The following is a 13,371-nucleotide window of genomic DNA, read 5'->3' on the forward strand; positions in this document are numbered from 1 at the left end:
GGAGTGCCGTGTTTGAACAAACACGTGTTCCTGTGCACACGCACACGGACATTTAGTTACATTGCAGAGGGGGAAATAAGCTCTTCATGCAGCTTTGATCTTGTTGCACATTTTAACATCGCTTTAGTGTCTGGCTCTGCACGTGCTGGTAGCCAAAGTCATGAAATGTGCCCTAAAGTAAACAAATCAAACAGTCGTGAGAAATACACAGTGTACATTTGCAGTTATTTTTAATTTTTTTTTCTGTGTAGATTCTGTACTCAGACAGGTTGCATTATAATCCTTCAACATTAGCCAACTTGACCAGGGAAAAAAAACCAAAAAAAACCCGATGTGGTTTATATTTCTTCAAGCCTTCAGAATTCCTTCTTCTTCTCACAATGTCTCACACAACTTTACACAAGTTTTCAACATCTACTTCAAGCTGAAATCTATAAAGCTTGCCCTTTTATGTGAAGTTGACAGGTATAGATGGGATTTATCATCTTTGTCTGAGCAAAGAAGAGTCTGCCTAGAGCTGACATGCTGCTGAGCGAGCTAGAAAATAAGCTTAAACTGCTCTTGCATGACTTTTTGATTGGAAGCTGAATGCAGTTTTAGAAAAAAAAAATTAACGTGTTTGTTCCAGTCTATACAGATAATGGGGATATTTTTTCACTCAAATATTTTCCATGTCTGTCTGTCTTATGCCCTCATTTTCCCTCCCTTTCTTTCTCTCTTTTCCCCCTAAGTGTCTGTTCTGAGGATGGAAGTAGAAACACAAACAGGCTGAGTCTGCCCTGTGGTCTCTGTCCCTCCGCCTCCAGCTTCTGGCCGCTTCTCTTCTTCCAATCTATACTTTTCTTTGTATCTTGCTTGTACAGCTTGTCATCCAGTTTTCTTTTCATTTTGCTGGCCCCTGTCTGTTTTTTTGTTTTTAAAAGATTTCTAACCATATTCTACTATGCAAATTTGTTTTCCCGTCCTCTTCGCCCTCTCCCTCTCAAGCCTCGGGAGCCTGGTTCACAATCTCTCAAGTACCATTACTGATCCCAAGTGGCGAACAGGCAGAACTGCAGCACCACTTCATCAAAAATGTCCCCCACACTTGTGCGCTTGAACAGGGCTGATGCACTTTTCCACTACTGTTCAAACAGAAGGAGTTATTTGGAAGTAAATGAAGCATTGCACTTGTAATTCCACTTGTATTTTTTTTCCTGCAGGATGCCTCTGCACAAGTCCAGCTCTGAAGACGGATCTGGAGGTAAGCTAACATGCAAAATTGGGTTTGTCTTCAGATTTGTAAGTGGATCTAGGATCTGAAGGTTAATCATAGTCCTTGTTGATTTGTTGGTCCCTTTAAACTGTAACCGACATTTGGAACACGTTGAGGGTCAGTAAACATGGAAGGATTTTGTGCATCAACCAAGGTAATGTTTTCTTCTTCTAGGTAAATGGGACAATAAGAAGAAAAACAAATCGTTTTGGCAGAACTTCCGCAAATCTCAGCACAAACCGGTGGCCCGACAGTCATCCAAAGGTTGGTGTGGCCTTAAATATTAGTGTATTTTATATGATAGATCTAAATATGTTGCATGATATTGAAATGGATAATGTTAGGTTTTTTATATATATATATATATATATATATATATATATATATATATATATATATATATATATATATATATTTACCCAAAAATAAAATAATAAAAAACATTAGTGTCCTTTTTACTTTGATGCTGACCCAAATACAGTCCAATGCAACCAACCCTTGGAAGTCCCCTAATTTGTAAACTGTTAACCCGTGTGTAACTTAATTTTGGTCTAAACTTTATTTTATTTAATTTTGTGGTATATGTAAATTTTTATTCTTGTAAAAAAAAAAAGCATTATTTTGGCTAAACACTTTGTAAATAAACCTCTGTCTGATTCTAAATTCAGCTTTTCTGAGAAGACCTCAGGGACTTATAGTAGAACATAAGTAAACAAAAATCATAATGACCAAGGAACACACCAGGCAGGACAGGGATAAACAAAGATATGGCTACATTAGATCTCCCAAAAATAAAGAGTATAAGTGCAAACCAACCATGACGTGGCTGTCCATCTAAACGGATAGGTTGGGGAAGAAGAGCAGGATTTAGGGAAGCAGATGAGATGCCTACGGTAACTCTGGAGTTTCTGTAGAGATCAACTGCTCATGCAGGGGAATCTGTTGACGCTTTTAATTATCTCCACAAATCTGGCTTTTATGGAAGAGTGGCAAGAGGAAAGCTTTACGATTTAATGAGAAGATGAATGGAGCTACATTCAGTGCAAACCTAGAAAAAAAAAAAAAATAGAACAGTTTGGGGGCTGCAAAAGACTTGGCACTGAGCTAGAAAGACCCTGGACAGTCATAGCTACAGTGGGATGCTTTAGATTAAGACATTTTCCTTTGTTAGAACGGACCAGTCAAGGTTCAAACCTAAATCCAGCTTGCAAATCAGATTAGTCACACACAATCCAATTTGAATATTTTTGCCATTTTGCAAGGATTATGGGCAAGAAAATTTCCCTGAATGTGATAGAGGCGAGTACAGCTGCAAACAATTTGAAAAATTGCAGGGAAAGTTGGGGGCACTGGATATCGATCCAAACCATAATTTTCCGATTTATATTTTTTTTAAAAAATTGGGAAACAGCATATCAATTTTCTTTCATTTCACAATTATATATCTTTTTTTGCTGGTCCCAATAACATGCAAAGTTTGTGGTTGTGGCGTGACAAAATATCGTCAGGTCTCCAAGGCATGAATAAAGTTGCAAAGCAATTGCACTCTCTCTTGGTTTCTTCATGTTTGCCCTTTGGTCTGATCAGGAGAAGATATCGGCTACGTGGCCAGTGAGATCACAATGAGCGATGAAGAGCGGATTCAGCTGATGATGATGGTTAAAGAGAAAATGATCACTGTAGAAGAAGCTCTGGCTCGGGTAGGAATCATTTTCCTCATCTCTTTTGTCTACTCCCCTCCCCGCTTCAATGACTTAACCAATCTATAAACCAGATTCAACCCACGCATTTCTTCCCCTTCCTCCTGAATCCAATTCCCTCCTCCCCTTGTGCTCCATAGTCTTACAGTAGCACTGGCTTACTAAAACTCATCCTTACTAACCCAAACAAGGCCCCGTATCTAACACTGCATTGTCCTTTTTACCCACACATACACAGACGATACACAGTCAAACTCCAGATTAACTGGTGTGTCCTGAGGTTCAGTATTTGGAGGATGTTTGGGTTTGAGCTGCTGGAGTGTGTGTGGGTATGTTGTTCAGCTCTTAATGTCAGTGTTGATGGTAATGGTGAATTAGTAGCTCAGTAGCCCCACCTGTTGGGAAAGATGTTTCGGTGTGTTGTGGTTTTTCTCTACTTGGACATGGTGGACAATCACTTGGCTTTCCTGTCTTTGTTCTTGTGGCCAGTCAGTTGGTTTTTGTAGGTTTTCTTTTTCTATTCTCACTATTCTGCTTCCTTCTTCTTTTCTTACGTCCCGTCTTTCAAATTACAATAAGCTGTGTTTCTTTGTTGTGTATGGCTTGGATAGTTGGCCAGAATTAGGAGTTGGATTACACATTTTTACTATCGTTCTACTTTTTTTTTTCTGGATGTGTTTATTTTTCTATTTGTCAATAATTTAATTTCAACTGCCTTATTCAACATATGTTTTATCTTAATCTGTGCAGAAATCTGGTCCGTCTGGTCAGCGGTGTAATAAAAATTTAGCTTGTGCTGATGGACTGATTGCTGCAAAGTCACCAACTTGAACATTTTGAATAATAAACTAAAATTGACTGCATTCTTTTATAACTTAGAATCTATCAAGTGATTGGATTAAACTGACTATATTGTTATGTGTATAAATTATATGTTTTTTGTGAAGTGCATCGAAACAGCATTTGTTGTGAATTGGCGCTATATTCATAAAGTGAAATGAATTGAGTAAATGAGTAAAAACATACAGTTTTTAACAAAAAAAAATAATATGATCTAATTTATTTTCAGACAAACAGAAAAGCAGCAGTTATTCCTGCTGGTAAAAAAAATAATCTTTTATCCGTTGTATGTTACTGGTTTCTGATATGAATCTGACCAGATTATTCATTGCATTAAAATATGAATGTTTAGTTTATTACTAAGCGGGTTAAAATATTTACTTTCAACACCATTGGTCTAGCTTGTAGTTTGTCTGATTCAGATCAATTCTCAATTGGATTTTTGCCTTTTTGATCTGGTTTCAAAATAGGAACATTTTAAAGCATCTTTTAAATGCTGTTTCATTTACTTTTAAACCTTGACATGTATTTTAAATTTATTTTACCCTGTTGCGGCCTTAGCATGTTGCTCAGGCAGAGCGCAGCAGATGTCACAGTTGGAAAGCGGGGGAAGGAGGGGCTAAGGGGTTCCTGTCAGCCCATGGGTTCCTGAAGCTACCCAAAGTAAAACTTTGTAAAAGCACACACAGGGTCATTGTGTGACCTTGCCAGACCTTGGGAGGGCTAAATAGAAATGTTTGGCTACTTCCACTTTTTCTTAGCAGTCTGTTTGCAATAATGTTCCATGTGAAAGACATGTGCCATCAAGCTAAGAAACTACTTGTTGTAATCTAAGACAATTTTGGCTCCAGTCTGATAAGCACATAGCTCAGCTTACTAGGCAGAATTTCTATTTTCATTTCTATTTTTCTCTAAACTGATTGGATTGTGAGCACCATCCATAATGATAACAACTCCAGGGAATCCCCCGCTCGACCCTCCCCTGCAGTTCATAAGTCCTTAACTGTTCCCTATAAAAAGCCAAAATGGCGTCACAACTCTAATCCACAAACTACTCTTTGTGTGTCCAAGGCATCACCTTGTTACATAACATATTGAAGTTTGCAATCGCATTTAAAATATATAAAATGAGATTGTGGTTTCCAGCTCCATGCTGTAGCATTTAGATGTCACTGAATCACTGTGAATGAACGCTGCTGAACGTCCTGTGTTTCTGTGGTCCGGTAAATTATAGCCAGACGTAGTGTTGCTTGGTGAGAGTGGGTGGTCCGCCCTGTCCCTCTGCCTCTCTAAACTTTTCTTCTCCATGTAGCTGAAGGAGTATGAGCGCAGCAAACAGTCCAGCAGTACTGACACTGCAGAGTGGACTGAAGGATCTGCAGCCAATCTAAACCTGTCCTCAAATTGCAATGTAAGTACACCCCTCCCTGCCTCTCCCAACACCCCACCAAACCCCCCACCCCTCACTCTACCTCTCTTAACACTCTCACCTTTAAGGTTTTTTAGTGAAAATTGTGCTGGAAGTGGGAATGTTATTACCTTGGCTTCTCTATCACTCTATCTTTCTCTATTATTCACAAATAGACTGAGTTGCAGTGTGTCTTCCTTTGGGGAAAAAATATCACATGTGACTTGATCAAATTCATTTTGCCTCAGAAAACTTGAATTTTCTAAAGTATTTATTTGTCTCAACTGCTTTCTTGATATGGCAGCTCATATAGATAAAAAAACAAGACAAACAAATAAAACATCCAGTTTGGTAAAAGCACTCACCCATATGTATTAATCAGTTTTGTCCCGCCACGTACATCTCATTTGAGGTTTGTTCCTGTGGAATAAAACGGAATCTTGGCCTCAGTCCTTTGGAATTTCGACATGCAGAAAGCCAGTTTGAGGGGTGGACTTAATCCCTGTGAAATCTCTTTCAGCAGATTTTGTTAGCAGGGATTTTGTGGTTACCTGAAAGAGATCTGCAACCCCTGGAGGAGGCTAATGCTGTAAACTCTTGGGCTCAGGAAATCGAATCCTGTTCGGTGACAGTCAGCTGTAGCACCTTGCAAGAGTGTTAATTCCTGTCTAATCCACGTACGTTAATAGGTTCTATTTAGATTTTCTTTTTTCCAATGGACCAAGGAAAGTATTGTGTAGTTTTGTTATACATTTTATTTTTACAATCTTTGGAAAAAAAAAAAAAAAAAAAAAAAAACTCCTTAAAGTCTGACATGCACTTACTGTTTTGCCCCCATAATATAACATAATAGCACGGCACAAGGTCAAACTTACTGAGACATGGCCGTGCTACAAAATGGACTGGTCAGGCAAGAAAAAGAGTCAACAGACCCATGGTAACGCTGGAAAAGCTGCAGAGAAGAGCTCAGGTGGGGTAATCTGTTGATGCAGCAACTATTATTTGTTATAAAATCTGGCCTTTTTTTGGGGGGAAAATGGTACAAAGAAAATAACTGTTGAAGCAAAGCCAGAACACGTTCTCTATGAAGTTTGCCGCAAGCCATCTGGGTGACAGAGTGAACATCTGCAACAAGTCATGCATGCACAATGCCATCAGTGGTGGAATAAGGGTCGACCTGACCACAACAAGCTCATCATGGAAAACACTTGTGGCATCATTATGCAGTGAGGATCACAGTTGATGGGAAGATGGATGGTGTGAAACACAGGGGGAATCCTGAGAGGCAAAAGCTGTTAGACTCCACAACTCTTGAGGCTGAGATATCCTCCTTCCAGCAGGACAGTGAGAATGAGCTGCAATGGATAGATTTAGATCAAAGGATTTGTTAGAGTTATGCGTTTGTTCAATTAGACTGAGATTAAGACTTAGATGTAAAAGGAACTGTGGCAAAAGTTGTCTCAAAGACGATTACAAAAAAAATTCTGCTGATTACAAATGTATGCCATAATTTACAGGTAAAAAAAAAAAAAAAACATTATTTTTACTTTCTCTTTAAAAAAGATGCATTAATTTGTCAAAGTGTACACAGTGTTGTAGTAAAAACATGTCAATATTTGTGGGCGATGCACAACAAAATGTGAAAATGTTTGAGTGTGTGAATACTTAAGCATGTGGACACTGATTGGTGTTTTTGTTCATTTACTATGATTATCAAGAGAAGAACTTTCAGCCAGACGATCTCATACATTGACCCACTTTTTATTTTAAGAAACGGAGCTTATCAAAACAAAAAATTCCCAAGAAGGCTGAGAATCTCTTCCCACCGTATCTGCGCTGTTGCGATATTCCGTAGCAATTTTTTCATTAAGCAGTCCACACTTTTTTCCAGAAATAGTCTCAGAAATAGCAAATGTTTATTTTTTGTTATTATAAACTAACTCATGACCTCATAGTCTTCAGATAAATACATTCAAAGAGGAATTTCCGCACATCATCAAATTCACCGCCCTGCTTGGTTCTGTAAACTCAAGCTCTTCCTAAGACATAAGATAATCAGATGCATATAAAAACGTTAGCGCTTGAAAGTAATTCAGTTGAACCCAAGGAAATCGGCGCTTTTTTTTTTTCTTGCCATTCTGCAAAGATTCAAATATTCTTCAGGATAGCGATTGATGATTTCCTTCCACATCAAAAAGTAGGTCAGTTATGGCATTCATAAACTGAGCTCAGGTCCTATGCGCTCTCTGGTTCTTTGATGTGGGTGCTTGAATTGTGCATGAGTGTACTGATCGCATTAATTAGTCCGCTGAACCTCGCTGCTCACTTCCTGTAGGAGGAAGATAGATCGATTTGGGATTTTATAGACATGAGAGGGGGGTTGAAAAGTTACAGTACTGAAGGAGTATTGTGTGGAGGAACACACACTTTGGCTCCAGAGGCAAATGCTGGAGGCAGAGAGGAAGTAAGGGCGTTAGGGAGAGCGAGGATAAAGGACTTAGACTTGTCCCCAAGGTCTGAAAAATTGTTGTGCTCTCAGCTAAGTCTCATTGTCTGAAGTTCCAAAGTTGCCCACTTTAGGACATATTTCCTCTCTGCTGAGGCCTCTGCTGATTCCTCTCCTCCTTTCCAGAAACGGATTTAGGTCAGTCCCAAATTCAAAAAAGTCAACAGTGTTACTCATCTGAGCTGGCCTGCGTTCTATTTCCAGAAACATGCATGTTTGAAGTTGACATGTTTGTCGTCTTCTGCCTTTTTGTCTGATGCGCTCTTTCACCGCTCCCTGGGCGATCTGAGCCTAACATTCCAGGGCTCGCCATTAGCGATTTGGGGGCCAAGGCAGGGTCAGAGGGGCTCAAACGCCGGGATTGTTCTCGACGCACAACACGCCTTTTCTCTGCTGGCTGTGTACAGCGCAGCACTTCGAAACAGCCCCTCATTCCTCTCTGCTGAACTCACTGGACAGGCTCCATCTGCCAGCATGCAAACAGGCATGCAGATATGGTTTTAGATGCGTGACAGTGCGGTCAGTATGGACGGATTTACTGGTTCTGTTCTTGTTAAATTGTGGGATTTTACCAGAGGAAGCAGAATGCTGCTTTCATTAAGGAAGTGGTAGGTAATGTATGTATATTGTGTAATGTATGTCATGGATTTTGTTGATAGTGCTAGTGGTTTTTGACATTTACGAATTGTTGTGCAGAATAAAGTTTTTTTAAAATTTTAAAGTTGTTTGCGGGAGTTTGTGAACAGACCTTATGGGAGTTTTTGAATTGAACTGGAAATAGTGGAGGAGGAATTTCTCCTTTGACCTTGTTTACAATAGCAGCCATTTAGCCCTCCTTGATTCATGGCTTCATATGTTTGACTCTCTTTTTGTCTGACTCTCTTTCCCCTGATTATCTCGTTATTTGCATGGATGACTATCCTTGGTTCTGAGCTGAGAGGGTTATTGTCACCCTCCCCTTACCATCCTCTATAACCTTTTCTTATGGAAAACCATGTGAAGACAGTTATACAATCTGTCTAACTTGAATCCGTTTGCTCTGCTGAACCTACAGCCTTTTTGCACGTTGTCTTTTTTTCACTTATGTGCATTACATTTTCTGAAATGAACAACCTCAGGTCTCAGCCAGATTTAATGAAAAATTGAAGGAGTCAGCAGAGCGGTCAGAATTGTGTGATTCAGCTGGAGGACTGTCTGGGTTGTAGGTGCAGTGGAGTTAAGGGTTTCTGCAGGTTTGGCAAAGGCCTAAATGAATTGCTATAATACTTTTGGTCTTGTCTGCAGGCGAACATCACCTTGAACTGAAATTATTGTCTATACAAGTCTGTGATGAGTGAATTGAAGAGGTTAAAATTTCAACAATACTTCATGAGCTGTCTTCTTTTTTTTAAGCTTGGTTAAAGTTTAGATAGACGACACACCTACAGGTAATCCAGTGTCATTATATTGGAATGTTGACTACTTTGGCTCTTTAATAATAATAAAAAATAATAATAATAATATATATTGTACTGTTGCATGAAACAATCCAGGATATTCCAAGGCATGGGCTGGTATTGCTACATAGCCTAGTATAAAAATGTCAGTTTACCACTAATTACATAAAAATACTGTTATTTTTAGCATTATCTAGAGATTCAGTGATCAGGATTTTGTGATTGATTTCCAATCTCAACACAACTATACTTTAAGGCCAAAATTGCCTTGTGGTAATACCATAAAAGATTAAAATGTATATTTATATTTAACAAAAAAAAAAAAAAAAAAAAAAAAAAGTATTTGGAAAAAAATAAACTTGTTATGCTAACATACGTAAAAGTAGTCTCTGATCTCTGCCTTTTCTAAATAGTCTAAACTGATTTTAGTTGTTTTACGTAATATAAGATCAACCTTCCTACCATGTAGGGTCGTTATTTATATATTTTTATATGAAAAGCAGATGTGATGTCAGGCTTTGTGTGTGAGAAAAGAGACACCGGGAAACAGGGTTTTAATTAAAAAAAAAAAAAAAAACACAGCAAAACAGCAATCTCCACAATATAGATCCTAATAAAGATTTTTAAAAGGCTGACGTTGGTGATGAGCTCAGGTTGAAAGATCAAGAAGAAAATATGGTGAAACTGTTTGTTACTCTGTCAATCCTTCCTGTTAAGAGCTGAAAGTCTTTTACTCTTTCAGAGATGCAGACAAATCTCGACATGCCTTTAAAATACTTTAACGTTACCTTGAAATATCTTCTGTGGTACTTCTGTGGTAAATTACCCCTAAAATCATGCTGGTTATTACAGTTATAATGATAAAGCTATCTTTAAAATAATTGTACATGTTTAAAATGTACATGAACTTACTACCTAGTTAGCATAATCAACTAGCAATTTCAGTAGTTTTCAGGTACTTATTTTATACTTTTATTATAGCACCCTATTAATTTGTAATGTATTGTATTATTTTCCTTGTAGACAGCATCTCCTTACTTTTTATAAGCACTATGAGCCCAAGAGGATTTAAGAGTTCACATGACAAAAAGTTAAGTCACGCAAACTCAGCTGCAGAGCTGTAGGGGTGTATGGGACCAGTGAGGAGGCGTTGCTGTGGAAACCAGGAAGAAACAGACAGAAGAGAGGTTGATTGCTTTATGTCCCACTTATCACCAAACGACAAGTGGAGGAGTAACATGCGGCGTTGGCAGGAGCTGTGCCTGTATGTTCGTTGGAATGCTTTTTCATGAGCTGTTTGTGAATGAGTTTCTTTCAGAAATCAAAAGCTTAACTGTTCAAATGGTCGAGGATTTCGTTGAGACTCATTCCGGGTTGTCTGAGAGCTAGAAATTTGTACAATGCAGTGGGCCTACATCCATCTCCTTCAATCTCTCACCTCACTAACTTTGTTGTCATCCTAAGCAGAACTTCCATCTTGTTGCATCATAACACCATCGTGAAAATCTTAGTGTATGGAAAATGTCCTTTTCCTAATGACGTTTTATGGCTGAATCATAAATAAACGTAATGAGGTTTCAAATTATTAGTACCATCATCTGATCCTAAACTCATTCTTTTTTCCCGCCAGTCCCGCGAACAGTCGGATGACGAGCAATCTGAGGACTCTGTGAAGTTCAAAAGGCTTCACAAACTGGTCAATTCGACACGGCGAGTCAGAAAGAAACTCATCAAGGTGGAAGAGGGGAAGAAACATTCCTCTGAAGGTCTGTGATTCTGACTGATGAGAAACTAATGTTTTTACAGATCAACACAAGTTTCCATTGATATGTTAATTTGTAAAGTTGCTCCCACCCCTTGTACACTGATCTCTTGGTCTCTTTAGATTTTCTGAATCTGGAAACGCCCTCCTGTGAGGACAACACAGCTCTGTACACCGGAGTTCTGAAGAAGCCCCCTTTGCCTCAGGAGGCGTCTCTGCCATCCCTTATCCATGACCAACTCTCTCTGGATGGAGACACAGACAGTTTGACAACATCCCCTTCATCCAGCAGTCTGGACACCTGGTCTGGACACAAGCTAGTGAAAACTTTTAGTAAGTCTTCCAGCACCCACGGTCTCATCAGGCCCCCGAGGAGAACTGCAGCCGGCTCCCAGGACCTGGAGGGATCCATCTCCGGTGTCGCAGGAAGCGGCTCTTCCTTCTCAGAACTTGATGGATGTGGACTTGACGATGACGGAAAGCTGTCACGCTCCACGACAGACAGCGAGATGAGGAAGGCGCTGAGCTCCATATCCCACGGGGTAAGTAACAACGAAGCCCTTTACGCCTTCTATGGCCTCACCAAACCTCGCCCCAAACCCCATTCCCAGTCTCGTCTCCTCATTTCCCTGGATGACGGCCAGCAAGGCAGTCCCAAACATCAACCCTCCAACCGCCACCATGGCAGCTGGACCCACCGGAAACCTGATCCCAACTACGCTTACTCCACCAAGCACCTCCTGTACCAGCGCTCACGCAGTGCCAAGTCCCCCATCTCCCCTCTTTCTGTCACCCCCTCCTCTCCCGTCCGCTGTGATGTAACAAAGTCAAAGGGTTTTGGGACCGGAGGCGGGGGCTGGGCATTCCCTCCCCGGAGACTGCGAGGCCGAACCGCAGTCAGCGAGCTGAACATCACCTACGTTGTAGAGCGAAGCCTGTACGGTCACCTGAACTGGGCCCAGCTGGTGCGCCCAGTTACCCTCAGCCGCGCTGAGCGCCGCTGTCTGCTTGAGGAGGACCGCGAGGTGGACAGGAAGTGGGCGGCTAGCGTGGACCGCTGCACCAAGCGTGTGCTCTTGCGCATCCAGCAGAAGTCTGTGAGTTTGGACCGTGAGGTTTAAGTCGGCCGCCGCGTGTGAGCAGGACTTGGTGCTTCAAAGTTGCAGAATAGCTCAAGGGAGGTTGAGACGAGGAGAATTTGTGCAAGAACATTTTTAATAGCATATGTTTAAAAAGAAGCAAAATAAACTTAGGAGCTGGAAACATGTAGAACTGGCACACTTGAAATTACTGACGTGCCTTCAAATGTTTGTCGTTCCTTCAAAGTATTTTATTGGGACTTGGCGTGATTGAACAACACAAAGAAAAACATAATTATACAGTTTGGAATCTGCAAGATACTTGAGGGCAGCGACTGCAGTGGAATATATTTTTTAAATTGGATCAAAATCCAATTTAGAGTTGGTTGCAGAATTAGAAAGTTGATGTGCAGAAATGTTCTGCGTCTAGTTGAGCTTTTTTCAAAATAGAATAGCCAAAATATCCAGAGTCTAGATGTGCAGGCTTGGGAGAAATCTGCAGCCATCTACAAAATATTCATTTAGATAGGCTAAATAGAGATGAAACACATTTCAGAATTTCATTTATATATATAAAAAGGCATCGTTTTATTATCATTTTTCCTTCTGCTCCACAATTATTCACCATTTCCTGTTGGTCTGTTTCATGAAAATCCAGATGAAACTGTAAATTTGGTCATAATGTGAAAAGAATGTAAAAACCGTCGGAGGGTAATGAATACCATCAGTCACCAAAGGCACCATAGCCTTCGGGGAGTTACGCCTTTTATGACCTCTGAGTGAAAGTTTTAAGCTTCCATTCTCTATATTTCAGATGAATATGAAATGATTCCTTAATCTGCGTCGTCCCACTCGTGAGGTTAAGTTCCGTAAGAGCCTTTTATAATGTCAGCTCCCTGAGGAACATGCACACTCTCACTGTCGCACTGATCCCTGTGGGCGTAGAGGATGTTACGCAAGCTCCATGCTGCTCATTCTAAAACGCAGCACGGCACACAAAACTCGAGCTTAAAGACAAATTCATTGAGTGACCTTAAGTCAGCTTCGCCGACTGAACAGACTTTATGCCTGTCAGTTTTCAAACTAACGCTACAGGCCAAAAATAGCATGAAAAAGCGGGATAGGAAGAAACGTTTGTTCCTGCAGGGGCTGCAAATGGGAGTAATGAGGTTTTGGATGGAAATAGTCCTATCCAAAGCATCGGCATTCTATCTGAAGAAGAGGCAGAAACAAGAGGAGTGGGTGGTGGTGTAGTGGAGCTATCCTGCAGCTTTGAGGGTGCCTGAATCCTGTCATGTTCTAGTGAAGTCACTGGAGATCGCTCTCATCCAGATACTCTCCGAACCCACTTTTTTTTTGTTGTTGCTTTTAATCTTCTTTTGTGG

The 13,371-nt window shown here is 40.3% G+C and overlaps 1 protein-coding gene across 10 annotated transcripts in view; it reads left to right on the plus strand.

Annotated features, from left to right (window-relative positions):
• The window catches only part of sash1a (SAM and SH3 domain containing 1a), a 164,175-nt gene that overhangs the window by 135,539 nt on the left and 15,265 nt on the right, over positions 1–13,371 (plus strand). For 6 of the 10 annotated variants that reach the window (XM_016669625.1, XM_016669600.1, XM_016669603.1 and 3 more), the window contains exons 5-10: positions 1,203–1,243; positions 1,430–1,519; positions 2,843–2,955; positions 5,108–5,206; positions 10,776–10,911; positions 11,031–12,004. In XM_016669625.1, coding sequence (XP_016525111.1) covers positions 1,203–1,243; positions 1,430–1,519; positions 2,843–2,955; positions 5,108–5,206; positions 10,776–10,911; positions 11,031–12,004 — 1,453 coding nt within the window. The remainder of the gene's footprint in view (positions 1–1,202; positions 1,244–1,429; positions 1,520–2,842; positions 2,956–5,107; positions 5,207–10,775; positions 10,912–11,030; positions 12,005–13,371) is intronic. The other 4 variants (XM_007547580.2, XM_007547586.2, XM_007547620.2 and 1 more) reach the window with 2 other exon arrangements.

This window comes from Poecilia formosa, unplaced genomic scaffold, assembly GCF_000485575.1.
Source record: "Poecilia formosa unplaced genomic scaffold, Poecilia_formosa-5.1.2 Scaffold1, whole genome shotgun sequence".
Taxonomy (NCBI): domain Eukaryota; kingdom Metazoa; phylum Chordata; class Actinopteri; order Cyprinodontiformes; family Poeciliidae; genus Poecilia; species Poecilia formosa.